Genomic DNA, 14,932 nt, shown 5'->3' with positions numbered 1-14,932 from the left:
CTCACCACCTAGTTTCCCCGCCCTTATCACAGTCTCTACATCTCATATAGAGATGACATAGGACATCTCTGCCCAGGTAGGCAACATCTTTGATTATTTTCTTTCCTTGAAAATTCCAACCATCAATAAATCCTGTCAATTCCACCTCCAAATCATGTCTCAAATTTTGCCATCCCCATTGCTACCAGCTATCCAGCCACCATCAGTTTCTGACCTGGGCTGTTTCAACTGGTTTTCCTGTCCCCACCTTTGGCTCTCTCCAATGTTTTTAAACAGCAACTAAATCAGACCATGTTACTCCCTGTTTTAAATCTTCATGATCCACAAACCTTATACCCCCAGTGTCTGATCCCTGCTACCCTCTCTAACCTCATCTCCCTTCTTTACCTAACCAATCTACAGCTCTTCTGGCTTCATTTTGGTTCCTTGAACAAGTCAAGCACTTTCTTTTCTTAGGACTTGGTACATTTTGTGCCTCTACTTGTAACTCTTTTAACTGCCATACTGCTTCACAATTCTACCCCTCTTCTTATCTCTACCCCTACCTTTTCTTTGCTCACTTTCATTGAACATTTTTGGCCATTTTTTCTTCTCTCTTTTTGTTTCTATCTTCCAAGGAGACTTCAGTGTCAGCCACAAAGTACTCTGACTTGATCATCACTTTAATGCATTCACGTAACCTTTACTACAGTCACATGACTATCAGTGAGTACCACTTCATCCCTGAAATCTTGAGCCCGGAAATCCCAGTGTTCACAGCCTGCTGGTCCCTCTTCCATCCTCTGTTCTCCACGAATCTGTACTTTGACCTTGTCATGATCTCAATCTTTTTACCCACTTCTGTTTTTCCCGGCTGAGCATATTCCTTGCTTCTCTTCCTTTTCTATCCTTTCTGATTTGCATTCCTCATTCCTTTGAGAGTTAACCACATTTGCTTTACAAACCTCAGCCCTAAAGCAACCATACCTTTCCTTTCCACTGTTCATGATTACTAAGCTCTGTGGGAGAAAATCCCATAATTATACTGATGATGTCCCACCTCATTGCTTCTCAACAAACCTCTACTGATCCTAACGTGTCTCTCTTGCCTCGCAGGTGCAGTTCCAATACTTTACTGCTTTATGTAAATCTCCAAATTCACTCTAGACTTTCCCTTTGGTGTCCTGACATCTAAATGTATAAGGCAAAGACATTATCAGCTAAGAACTCCTTCAGCTTTTTTCTCCTCTACCTTAAAATGACCTTATAAATTCTTCTGCCTTAAAATAACACTTTAACTTTATAGTAATTTGATCATTCTTATCCCAGATAGAAAAGTATCCCTCTTCCCACCCAAGGCTGAGGTATGCTATCTCAAAAAAACAAACTGCCATTTGTTCTTTTGTTAAACATGTTTTGTGAGTATAATGTATGTGTGTGTGTGTTTATAGTAAGATATATTTACAAGGAAAATTAAAGATGTTCTTGCTCAAAATGACAAAAGTAAAAAGATCTATAATTCTGATATCCATTGAAAGCAACTTTAATATATTGGTGAATTTACTTTCAAACTTTTTTAGGCATATATATTATAAAATGTAAATCTTGTATTCTTTCTTTACCTAAATATGTATTATAAAAATATATTCATCTCATAATACCATTGTATTCCTTTGTGTGGTTATACCACACATATTTAGCCAATATTTATGGTAGGGACTCAAAGAATCTGGACTCTAGACCCTATTCTTACTCATCCTTCTTTAGGACTTTGCTTCCCATGGACTCCCCTTCTCTTTTGTACCTTCAGTCTCCTTTCCAGGGGCTACTTTCCCTCAGCCCACAGACATGTTTAGTCCTCTCCCTTCTACCGTCTAAAATCTTTCCTCTGCTCCTGCCTCCTTCTCATCAGACACTACCATGTGTCTCTCCTAAGAATAAAACTATTTCACGAAAATAGTAATCTACCTTTACCCTATCACCCCTTTACTTATCATGAGTTCTTTGGCCTAATGTAAACTAGCATTCTCTTTCCTCCTGCTTATTGAAACTGTTTCTTCTCCACACACACACCCCTAACCGTTGAAAACACTTTCTTCCAGTTACCAGTCCCCAAACACAGACCTCCTTGTGGTTCCTCAGCAGCAAATCCTAAATGCAACTCCTAGAAGTTATAAGTAAGTGAAAACAGGCATCTCTTATCCCTAGACTAAGAATGTTATTCAAAAATACATGGATTGTTAGATAACATCTTAAAACATTTTTTTTGAGGAGGAAAGTCTTTATGAAGATAACTGCAAGCAAGAGTAGTTAGAAATGTCTGAATTACACTCATATCTTTATACTCTAATAATGGGCCTGTGGCCATTCATCTTTTGATATTGCAGTATGTTATAGAATGTGGATATGAGAAAAACTTTGAACGATTTTAAAAAGTAATATCTATGAAAAAAGACAGCTTTTTATTCTTTGTACCATTCCAGATTCACTGCCTAAAATAAAATATCTTCCAAGACAATTTGGAAGATTATTTGCTAACCAATGGACCTTTCTGTCAAGTGACATTTTTCTCCTGCCATATAGCTTGAGGATTACTTTAATTTGCTATTGTCTGTTTTAGCCTTTTTTGAGATCTTCCTTCTATCTACTAATATTGTTCACTATTCTGTGGTTAATTACTAGTCACATTTTACACTAGTAATTTTCAATCTGGATGTGTATCAGAAACTTACAGATTAGAAGCTGAGGCATGATGATATATCCAAAAACAATATGCATATTATTTTGTAGTATAAGTGATATTAAATAAAAATAAACAAATGTCATTGCTGGAGCAGCTGTGCAGAAAATAGACCTATATATTGATGATTCTTGGCAAAGAGTTAAAGCAACATATAGATCCTCCTGGAATGAGGGGGGTGTATAGGATTCTTGGAGTCAGTAACAGGATATATAAAATTTCAGTATTATTCAAAACAGGACATGGCTGTTAGAGGTTAAAAGAGTTTGAGTCTTTATCTAGCCTTTATTTATCTAACAATTTTCAGGACTGCCAATCTAAGCATCCCTTTCCCCACATTCTGAATTTTTAGCTAAATTATCTTTACCAAAAGAAATAACATATAGTAAAAGTGTAGGTTAAAACTCATCAACAAATACTTGTTGGTTGAATAAAGGCATGAATGAAAGAACACACTGTCTGACTTCTATTTTCCCATATTGTCCTCAACTTATAAAGACCCTTTTAACAGTACTATGTGTCAAACCAAAGAAAATGAACTAGTAATGATTGATTACCTCCCATGTACCAGGATCTGTGCTCGGGACTCTGCTTATACACGTCATTTGCTTTCATCTTTCTGACACTACTGTGAAGTAGGTATTATCTGCATATTACAGATGAAGAGTCTAGACTCAAAGTTAAAAACTTAGCCAATGTCAAATAGCTAACAAGTGCAGAGCTGGCACTCAAACCCAGGTCTGAATGGCCCAAATCCATGCTTTTCCATTAGAAATTTTCTGGGGCACCTGGGTAGCTCAGTCGGGTAAGCGTCTGACTCTCAATCTCAGCTCAGGTCTTGATCTCAGTGTTGTGAGTTCAAGCCCTGCCAAAAAAAAAAAAAAAAGTAAAAAATTTTTAAAAATATTTTCAAATACTGATATGAGTGGTTTAGACCTTTTTCAAAAATCCAAAATAGTGGTTTGTTAGTATGATCATTTTTATTATGTATCCACCACCAAATTATTTTTTGTCAACCCAGGAAAGGCTGTGTGATATGATGGAAAGAAAATGATATTTGGAGCCTAACGAATTTGATTTGAATCTGAAATCCACTGTTTACTTGTTTTCTGTGTTTAGCTGTTACTTCACTTTTCTCAGCCTCAGGGTTTTTCATTTGTTTGTTGTTTGTTCTTTAATGTATAAAAAGGAGGAAATAGTATCTACTGAATGGGAGATTATAAAACCTTAGGTTAGTGTTTAGCTCAGAATAAATATGCAATAAATGTTAGTGTCCTTGAGAGAATTTTAGTATTTTGGTATTTATTGTATTTTATTAAGAACTTCATAATTTTTTAAAAAGTCTCCCTCTTAGTTTGAATTATTAAACACTTTTACTATTACTAATTAGTAATTAATATTTTTCTCATTAAAAGTAAGTCATTTGCTTTTAATATCTTCAGTGTCACCCATGATCATACTGTAATTAAAATTCCATATACTTTTTTTCCTCTCACATTTATATAATGAGCATTTCCTATTGTCATTATCACAATTTTAATGTCTCCAAAATAATCCTACATTCAGATAGATGTACCAGAGTATTTTTAACCATTTCTCCATCATTTGAATGTTTGTTTCAGGTTGTGAGTTGTTTGTTTTGTTTTTAACATTAAAAACAATACTGTGATGAAGCTTTGAACACAAATCTTTATACACATTTCTGATTATTTATTTTTTTGTGACGTCCATTTCTCCCTTAATTTTATTTCTTTTTTTCTTTAAATTTTTTTATTGTTATGTTAATCATCATATATTACATCATTATTTTTGATGTAGTGTTCCATGATTCATTGTTTGTGCATAACACCCAGTGCTCCAGGCAGAACGTGCCCTCTTTAATACCCATCACTAGGCTAACCCATCCCCCCACCCCCCTTCCCTCTAAAACCCTCAGTTTGTTTTTCAGAGTCCATCGTCTCTCATGGTTCATCTCCCCCTCCAATTTCCCCCCCTTCATTCTTCCCCTCCTGCTATCTTCTTCTTTTATTTTTTTTTCTTAACATATATTGCATTATTTGTTTCAGAGGTACAGATCTGTGATTCAACAGTCTTGCACAATTCACAGCACTCACTATAGCACATACCCTCCCCAATGTCGACCACCCAGCCACCCAATCCCTCCCATCCCACGCCCACTCCAGCAACCCTCAGTTTGTTTCCTGAGTTTAAGAATTCCTCATATCAGTGAGGTCATATGATACATGTCTTTCTCTGATTGACTTATTTCACTCAGCATAACATGCTCCAGTTCCATCCACGTCATTGTAAATGGCAAGATCTCATTCCTTTTGATGGCTGCATAATATTCCAGTGTGTGTGTTTGTGTGTGTGTGTGTGTGTCTTTATCCATTCTTCTTCTTTATCCATTCATCTGTCGATGGACATCTAGGCTCTTTCTATAGTTTGGCTATTGTGGACATGGCTGCTATAAACATCGGAGTGCACATACCCCTTCGGATCCCTACCTTTGTATCTTTGGGGTACATACCCAGTAGTGTAATTCCTGGATCGTATGGTAGCTCTATTTTCAACTTTTTGAGGAACCTCCATACTGTTTTCCAGAGTGGCTGCACCAGCTTGCATTCCCACCAACAGCATAGGAGAGTTCCTCTTTCTCCGCATCCCCGCCAACATCTATTGTTTCCTGACTTGTTAATTTTAGCCATTCTGACTGGTGTGAGGTGGTATCTCATGGAGGTTTTGACTTGGATTTCCCTGATGCCGAGCGATGTTGAGCGCTTTTTCATGTGTCTGTTGGCCATTTGGATGTCTTCTTTGGAAAAATGTCTGTTCATGTCTTCTGCCCATTTCTTGATTGGATCATTTGTTCTTTGGATGTTGAGCTTAAGAAGTTCTTTATAGATTTAGGATACTAGCCCTTTATCTGATATGTCATTTGCAAATATTTTCTCCCATTCTGTCCGTTGTCTTTTGGTTTTTTTGACTGTTTCTTTTGCTGTGCAAAAGCTTTTTATCTTGATGAAATCCCAATAGTTCATTTTTGCCCTTGCTTCCCTTGCCTTTGGCGATATTTCTAGGAAGAACTTGCTGCAGCTGAGGTCAAAGAGGTTGCTACCTGTGTTCTCCTCTAGGATTTTGATGGATTCCTGTCTCACATTTAGGTCTTTCAACCATTTGGAGTCTATTTTTGTGTGTGGTGTAAGGAAATGGTCCAGTTTCATTCTTCTGCATGTGACTGTCCAATTTTCCCAACACCATTTGTTGAAGAGACCATCTTTTTTCCATTGGACATTCTTTCCTGCTTTGTCAAAGATTGGTTGACCATAGAGTTGAGGGTCCATTTCTGAACTCTATTCTGTTCCATAGTCTATGTGTCTGTTTTTGTGCCAGTACCATACTGGCTTGATGATGACAGCTTTGTAATAGAGCTGGAAATCCGGAATTGTGATGCCGCCAGCTTTGCTTTTCTTTTTCAACATGCCCCTGGCTATTTGGGGTCTTTTCTGGTTCCATACAAATTTTAGGATTATTTGTTCCATTTCTTTGAAAAAAAATGGATGGATTTTGATGGAGAATGCATTAATGTGTAGATTGCTCTAGGTAGCATTGACATCTTCACAATATTTGTTCTTCCAATCCATGGGCATGGAACGTTTTTCCATTTCTTTGTGTCTTCCTCAATTTCTTTCATGAGTATTTTATAGTTTTCTGAGTACAGATCCTTTGCCTCTTTGGTTAGATTTATTCCTAAGGATGTTATGGTTTTGGGTGCAATTGTAAATGGGATCGACTCCTTAATTTCTCTTTCTTCTGTCTTCTTGTTGGTGTATAGCAATGCCACTGATGTCTGTGCATTGATTTTATATCCTGCCACTTTACTGAATTCCTGTATGAGTTCTAGCAGTTTGGGGAAGCACAGAAATCTTTAAAAACTTAAAAGAGGACTGAATTACCCAGAGAAGTGGAGTTGAAATGATCATTTAATATTTTCTGTAGGCCTTCTGAGCCTTGTCTTGGATAATGGGAAGAATTGGGCCAGGCAAAGGGGACGTGGAAAGTTTCTGGTAGAGAAAACAGCATGAGTAAAGGCCAAGAGATGAGTCATAGTGTCAACTGTGCAGAAAAGGGCCAGCAGCTCAGCTGAGTATTCCTGGGGGTGAAAGTGTAAAGCTAGAAAGGAAGAAGATAAGGTTAAGAGCTAGATAATGAATATGTTTCTCAAATGGCAAAGTTTTGAGTGCCCTCTCCAAAAATATTGATATTGTCAGGAGAAAGCATTTGTGTACCTCCCAGTCTGTGCTTGCCTCTTTCCCTACCCCTTTACTTAGGAAATGATTATCTCTGAGGTGCCGATTCTAGTAAGACCAATATACTCCAGTTGATCTTCTTGGAACTAGACCCAAATTACAATGAAGATACTCATCTTCCCATTCTTTCCTTCCAAAACCCCTAGATCTTAGAGAAACTGCCCATAAGTCACCTAAATGCTATCCTGGTAACTATATACATGACAATGTAGTTGATGTTACAGTGAAAATGTATTGATTACCAGATGCCAGACTATCACTGCCTTTTTAGCTCTTTCTTGGATTCCATGAAGGGAGAAATCATCTGGTCTTATTCTCTCTAGTCTTAGCTTCCCTGTAGCCTTACATTTAACAAGTACTCAACCAATCTTACCAATAGGTACTTAAAGCCAAGAATAGATTCACTTGCACTCATGGTAAATACTTATCTCATCCAGTTCATTTTGTTTTCTTCATTCGAGCTTTATTGTCTATATCTTGGACCTGGCATACCCTTTCTCACCTCAGGGATTTTACATATGTTCTTCATTTGACTGGAACATTCTGTCCTCCACCCCAGTTCCCATCCTGACCCCCTTAAAAGTTACTAGCTGCTTTTCACCTTCAGGAAAAGTCCCTATGCTTCCTTCTGTTGGCCACTCCTACACTCTGCCTTCATCTTCATGTGCCTCATCAACTGACATATTCACCGCTGTAGTCCCAGAACGTAGTCTGGTGCCAGGCACAGTGCTGGTGTGTAACAAATATTAAATAAATTTATGATTACATGACTGCTACTGAGTAAGATCTCTGTTCAATGAGCATTGTTTTTTTTCAAAGAAAAACAGAATTAGAGAAATGTCAGAAGTATAAAGACATGGGATTTTAGTTGTAATGGTTGAATTATTAATTTCAGCCTTTCAACATAAATGTACAATTGTGAAATCAGTTTTCTGGAATTTTTATTATTCAGTCAATAAAAATTGCTAAACATTACCTTGACATTTGTAGTGATATAACTGTCAAGTTATAGCTGATCTTATCTTGATACTGAACTTTTCTGACTAATTGAGTGTCTTAATTAATTTTTCTGGATTAACTACTAAATTCTTAGTCTTCATCTCTTTTTATCCAAGAGCAGAAATTAATCAAGTAGTTGTAAATTTAGTAAGCTATCTTGGTTGTAGTGAAAATAAATACCCAGTGATAGAGGACTGGTTAAATAAATGATAGTTTATGACCTTGATGAAATAGTATCTAACCATTTAAAACGGATAATTATAAACACTACCTAGGTGTATGGATATGGCTTAAAATATAATATGAATTAGAAAAAACCATCAGAACATAATATGGAAACATAAGGTAACCAGGGAAATGTAGATTAAAGGAAAATATGTAAATAATAAATACGTTAAGTTAGATGGCTTGTGAATTTGGGGAGACTTTAATTATGCCTTACATACAGATTTAAAAGGTTATATATACATTGGATGTCAATTACTGTAATCTGCATGAGTAAATATGAAAGCTTTATTAGAATATAAACTATCACATTTACATGCCGCAGTAGTAATACATTCCTTGTCAATATCTATTGCAAATTAAAACCTGTTTATTACTGAAAAATATCTCACATTTATTATAACTCTAGAAGGGAGACCTGCCTTCTGAAGTTAAAGCTTCTTGTTATATAGGAACACATTTATTTGATGCATAACAGTACTAGAAATAAAATTAAAACAGCCAAATTTCACTACTCTACCAAATCAGTTTTCATGTAACTGGTTTCCTTTTATTCTTTTTCATATGCATGTATAATTTTTACAAGTGACACTAATGTTTTTGCATTTTTTTCTTAAAAGCAAAAATATAAGGCCCTTTGAATAAGCGAAAATTAAGACCCCTTAAATTCTTGCAACACAGAGACAAACTTGAGTGTTTTCCTGACCTTCCTTTGTCCGCTGACAGTGCACTTTATAGCTTTGTATAAAAGACTGTTATCACCTGATTTCCATTTGAGTAGTAAGATGATAATTCGGAGTGCAAGGGGAACTAGGTTTAGGTGACAGCCATATCATTTAATGTCTACTTATTGTTTCTCCAGGGGAATTCTGGCCTGGGATTCAGTATTGCTGGAGGGACAGATAATCCCCACATTGGAGATGACCCTGGCATATTTATTACGAAGATTATACCGGGTGGTGCTGCAGCAGAGGATGGCAGACTCAGGTAAAGCTCTGAAACGCTAGAATTATTTGGAAAGTAAATCTGCCACATCAATGAGACATGTTTATACCTTTGGAGAATAATAATTTTACAAAGCTCTGTACTTGAAAGAAATGGCTGTCAAAGCAAGCTTTCTGTAATGACTGCAGATTTCTTATTACTTACTAAAATTCAACTAGTATTTAATTTGTGTTTGTTGACGGGCACTACGTTAAACATTCAGTCTGGCTCTGTAAGGAGAGAGTATGCAGATAAATCTTGTGTTCCATGGGGTCTTCATTCTGATTGGAAGGAATAATACTCAGAGCTGGTGAGCAAATAATAAAATGTATCAAAAAACAATCTTCTGTAAATAGTACTAGCAAATAAAGCAATGGTATAGATACTGTGTGTATTCATAGATTCAGCAACCATTTATAAGGGCTTTCTCCAGGAGTTTGAACAGAGAGTCTAAAAACTATTCCGTAGGAAGATTCTATTAAGATTTTCACTAGCCCCATAAATCTGAACAAGAACACAGAGGGAGAAAGAACAAGTTATCCCAACAAAGAGAGAAACCAACTTGACTTGGATGAGGACCACATGTGAGGTTAAGTATGTAGATGGAGCTCAGCATAGAGTCGTAGCTGCTAGAGCCAGGGCCCCCACTCTTGAAAGAACTGAAGATTGTTTGGGGAACTAAGGGTCACACACATGGGACAATTAGTAAATAATATAAAAATCTATAAGAGATCAAAGCACCCGCTACAAGGCATTGTAGATTGGAACAGTTAGAAGAGATTTCCCTGGGGAGAAAAACATGTCCCAGTGTTCTTCTAGGGCTTCCACCCCACTGTGAATCCCCTCAGGCCATGAAGTTATATATAGAAGTGAATCAATAAATTCTGTCTGAATGAATGAATGAATGGATTGATTAATTAATTAATTAAAGGAGATGAGGTAGGAGGGTAAATTAATGAGTAAGAAGAGGGAGGCTTGCATAAGCAAAGTCCTCTAGGTAAGAATGATGCGCTTGCATGGAGCCACAGTGGAGACTGTGAACTAAGAGTCACAAATGTAAGCTCTGTAGCCTGTCCTCAGTATGCTTTTTTTCATTAAACATAAGTATGCTACTTTAGTGTTTTTCTTATAAAGCAGCCAAGGACACTTTTGTTCCCTAGCCACTTGTTCTGATGCAGTGATTCCTTAGGACAGCTTGTGGAAGAGAAGCATAGATTTTTTTTTTCAGGTGCATCTGCATCTTCTATCAACATGAAAAACAGGAGTGACACTCCCACAGGAAACCCCTGCTTTTTGACAATAGAATTTTCAAACTGAATTGATGAGATTAATTTCTGAGTAAAGAAATATCCATGCTACAAGAGTAAACAATTTGAAACAGATACTGTGTAATTCGTATGAGTCACAGTGGGGACTGGGTTTGCTAGTATTGAATGCTGGAGAAGCACCATTTTCAAAATTTAGAAATAGAGTTATTGGAAGATAGCTCTGAAATCAATGGTCCACAGTCGATCTCCTCAGCTCTCACCACTCTGCCTAGAAGTAGAGGAACTTCCCTCTCTTAGCAAAATTTTGGCTCTAAGTTTGGGATAGAATAGCCTTTATGTTAAACATGCTTACCTTACAGTTAAAAATGAAAAGCAGCAGTGCCACCATTATTTGCTTGCAAATCTAGGTGGCAGTCTCATGCCTATGGAGGTAAAAGGAAGTTCTACTAGAAACAGCATTCAGTAGTTGTAAAGAGGATATTCATAACGCTAACTAAAACGTATTGAACTTTTTACATGTGTGGAGCATTGTGCTAAAATACATAGAAATAGAGATGTACGTAAACACATACAGTCTTCTAGATACTCACAACATCCCTCTATGGTAGATACTAGTATTTGGCCATAATATTAACTCATGAAATTAAGGCTTAAAGACTAAGAAGTTCATCCAGTTAGCTTTGAAAATTCATTCCAAAAATTCATCCTGAATATCACTTGTGTACTCTCTAGACTCTCATTCAAGAGTAGAATCTTATGCATCATTTGGTCTCTGCCTAAAAACTCTCAAAGGTAAAGTTTTTCACAATGTTAAGGGGCACCTCTAAACATTACAAAGTTGGTTATTTTTCTGCTGAGCTACAGTTTTTTTTATTCTGACTTCTACCTGTGAATCATTACAATGGCTTCTTGGAGCCAGGGTATGGCCTAAGACTGCGTATGTGAATATTGCCTCCTCAGGTTGTACAGTGAACAACTTGGAAAACTGAACAGTGATTCTAACTCAAGCAACAAAATATACCTACTCCCCAGCCCACATTGCAGGCTTTTGCTTATGTGAAGAGAGCTATTGGGTAGGTCTCCACTTCATTTTGATAGATCCTTGCTACTACCACAGAGATTGTTTCCCACCTCACTGCTTCCTGCCATGAACAGGGATGGCCAGGAGATATTGAAGAGATCAAGAATAACAATCAGTTGAAAATCTGGCAGCATGACATTAAGTATAGGTTTTTAGAATTTGGCAATTTACCTAGTTCAAAATGTACATTTTACAGATGAGGAAACTGAAGCTCAGAAGAATGATTTATCCTGAGGCATAAATCTTTGGAGGCTCTGCTTTAACTAGGATCCAAATGTCTTGACTCAAGTAATTAGCACCATAAGGTAGTTTTGAGGGACAGTAACACCCAAGCCCACCCAAGAAGTCTTTGCTCAGTGTGGCGTGAACACTGTTCAAAGATGGGCCAACAAGCTGTGAGGAGTATTTTTTATCTCACCATTAGTGCTTCAGACAGGGGAGCAGCACATTACAATGTGCTCTGGAAAGATGTAGGTTCTAAGCTCTGTATACTAATATAATTGATCTTGGAAAGTTAGACTCTTTCAGTCACTGTGTTCTCCTACGTAAAATGATGATACTCATACCTACTCCATTGAGTTGTTCTGAGGATTCAGTGAGAAAACTTAGGTCCCTAGCTAATCAGTAAATATTAGCAATGTCTCCCCCATTTCCCTATCTGCTCTCTCTGCTCTCAGTGGTCTTTCCTCTGCTCTTGCCTGTTTTTCTCTTTTTCTCTATGGTTTTCTATTACCTTTCCTCTCGTCCCTTCCATCTTTCTTTCAGTCTCCTTTCAGCTGCCACATCTTTCCCTAAGCTTCCTGTTCCTTTCTGTTCATAGCCCCTTTTCTCCTGCTTATAACATGGAATTAAAGCCCATTTAGAAACAGGTATGGTACTAACTAAGGCTTTATATTTCTGTTCTTGAGCTTATAATACAGTTAGCTGAATCTGCTATGTTTCCTTCACTTAAAAAATAAGCTCACAAACTAAACATGGTTATGTTTTACTTGAAAATTTTTTTGTTCTTCCATATGAGTTAGAGACTTAAAATTTTTAAGTGTGTCTTTTCCACGATAAATTACATTTTTGAAAATTAGATAACACTAAAAATTTATAATGAAGCTGAGGCCCAGGAAAATGAGGTCATGGGTCTGCCCCCAAAAGAGTAGAAATTTGAACTCAATATTAGTGGATATATTATAATCAGATCAACAATAGTAATAGCAGAGACCAACATAGTGCTTCAATGTATTGAAGTATTCTCCTGGCACATTAACTCATCTAAAGTGTACAACAACAAGTGAGACCCACACTTTTCAATTAAAAAATCTAGGCACTGGGGTACCTCAGCCTCAGCCACTTGGTGGCTCAGTCAATTAAACGTCTGACTCTTGATTTCAGCTCAGGTCATGATTTCAGGGTGGTGAGATCAGGCCCAGCATCTGGCTCTGCATTCAGCAGGGAGTCCACTTGAGATTCTCTCTCTCCCCTCTCCCTCTGCCCCTCCCCACCTTGAAGTCTCTCTCTATATATCTCTCTTTCTAAAATAAATAAATAAATCTTAAAAAAAAAAAAAAGGAAAGAAAAAGAAAGAAAATCGAGGCACTGAGAGGTTGAGTAACTTACACAAGGTTGTTGGAGCCAGAATTTGAACCCAGGCAGTCTGACTACAATGTCCATGTCTTTACTTTCTAAGTTATGCTGGGGGAGAGCAGGGAGACAGTTAAAGACACACTGTAGTAGGCAGCATTCTAAAATGTCACTTCTCAGGATTCACACCATAATCCATAGAACCTATGACTATCATGAGATATCACTCCTGTGATTATGCTGTTATGTTCTATGACACAGTTGACCTTAAGATAGGGAAAGTAGTCAAGGGAGCCTGATCTAATCGTGAATTTTAAAAGTGGAAAGTTTTCTCTGGCTGGTGGCAGAAAAGAGATTCAAAATGTGTGAAGTACTTGACCCTCTGTTGCTGGTTTGAAGACAGAGGGAAGAGGCCATGTGAGAAAGAATGAGAGTGGTCTCTAGAAGCAGAGGTTCTTCAAGCAGACAGCTAACAAGGAAGCAGAGATTTCTATCCCACATCTGCAAGGAACTGAGTCCTACCATGACCACACGAGCTTAGAAGAAGACTCTAAGCCTCCAGTTAGATAACACTGTTACTCAGCTGACATCTGGATTTCAGCCTGTAAGAACCTAGGCAGAGATTCCAGCCATACTGCACCAGACTTCTGACCTACGAAAACAGTAAGCTAATAAATGGGTGTTGTTTTAAGCTGCTAAATTTGTGGTAATTTTCTAAGGAGCAATAGAACACTAACATATACATCATTCCAGGAATTCCAAGTTCATTGTAAAAAGCCTTCCTGCATGAGCTCAATCACACTCAACATAAGGTGAGTGTGCAGGCTTAAGACACGGATGAAATGAGATGCGGTTCTCTCCCTAATGAGATTATACTCCAAAGTGCGCTCAGGTCTCAGGGGTTGCCCCAGCTGAGAGATGTAAAAGAAAGAACATACTATTTGGAGTTGGAGGACCTGGATTTCAAGTTGTATTTTCTAGCTGTGTAGCCTTGAGACTCTTTTTTAAGCTCTCTGTGCTCCAGTTCCCTCACTGGTTAAACTAGAGATAGGGGCATAGATCTCAGAAAGCTATGGTAAGGATTAAATGCAACAGTGAGCATGAGAGAGCTATATAAAATTCAAGGCCCTCAACACAGCTTTTCTGCCAAACCAGCCATTTAACTGCACGCTGAACTTAAGCCACAAGTCTGTGACAGCCAGGAAGGGATAATTATGGTAGAATTCTAAAATAACCACCAATGACCCACATCCTGTATAATCTCTTCCCCTCGAGTGTGGGAAGAACCTGTGAGTATGATGAGATATCACTTTCCTGATAATATTGTTTTATGTAGCAGAAGAGATTTCACAAATGTAATTAAGAGTTAATCAAAAGAGAGATTATATTGTGTCAGCCTGACCTAATCCAGTGAGGACTTTAAAAGCCAAGAGATTGTCCTGCTGGCTTGGACAGAGCAAACTTCCATGTTGTGAGAGGCTTTACGGAGGGGACCGTGTGGCAAGTACCTGAGGGCAGCTTCTAGGAGCTGAGAGTTGTCCGCAGCCTACAGCTAGTGAGATGGAAGATTTCAGTGACACAGCTAAATTCTAACAATAGCCACATGAGCCTGGAAAAGGACCCCATGCTCCTGAAAGGAAGGACATCCAGCTGACAAACTAAACAAACAAACAAAGCAAACCTTCACACCCTGATTGCAGTCTTGTGGGACCCAAAATGTAGAACTCCACTAAGCTGTACTCAGACTCCTGACCCACTGCAGCTCTGAGATAAA

General features: G+C 37.7%; 1 protein-coding gene across 9 annotated transcripts in view; it reads left to right on the top strand.

The window, feature by feature from the left end:
* DLG2 (discs large MAGUK scaffold protein 2) overlaps positions 1-14,932 on the top strand; it is a 1,243,318-nt gene that overhangs the window by 626,007 nt on the left and 602,379 nt on the right. For all 9 annotated transcript variants that reach the window (XM_028126804.1, XM_088018006.1, XM_088018004.1 and 6 more), the window contains one exon: positions 9,116-9,240. In XM_028126804.1, the coding sequence (XP_027982605.1) occupies positions 9,116-9,240 (125 nt within the window). The remainder of the gene's footprint in view (positions 1-9,115; positions 9,241-14,932) is intronic.

Source organism: Eumetopias jubatus, unplaced genomic scaffold (genome assembly GCF_037043125.1).
Source record: "Eumetopias jubatus isolate StellerSeaLion01/CBP00866 unplaced genomic scaffold, mEumJub1_p1.0 scaffold_13, whole genome shotgun sequence".
Lineage (NCBI taxonomy): Eukaryota > Metazoa > Chordata > Mammalia > Carnivora > Otariidae > Eumetopias > Eumetopias jubatus.
Note: the sequence above shows the minus strand (reverse complement) of the source record. Positions and strands in the feature narration are given on the sequence as shown.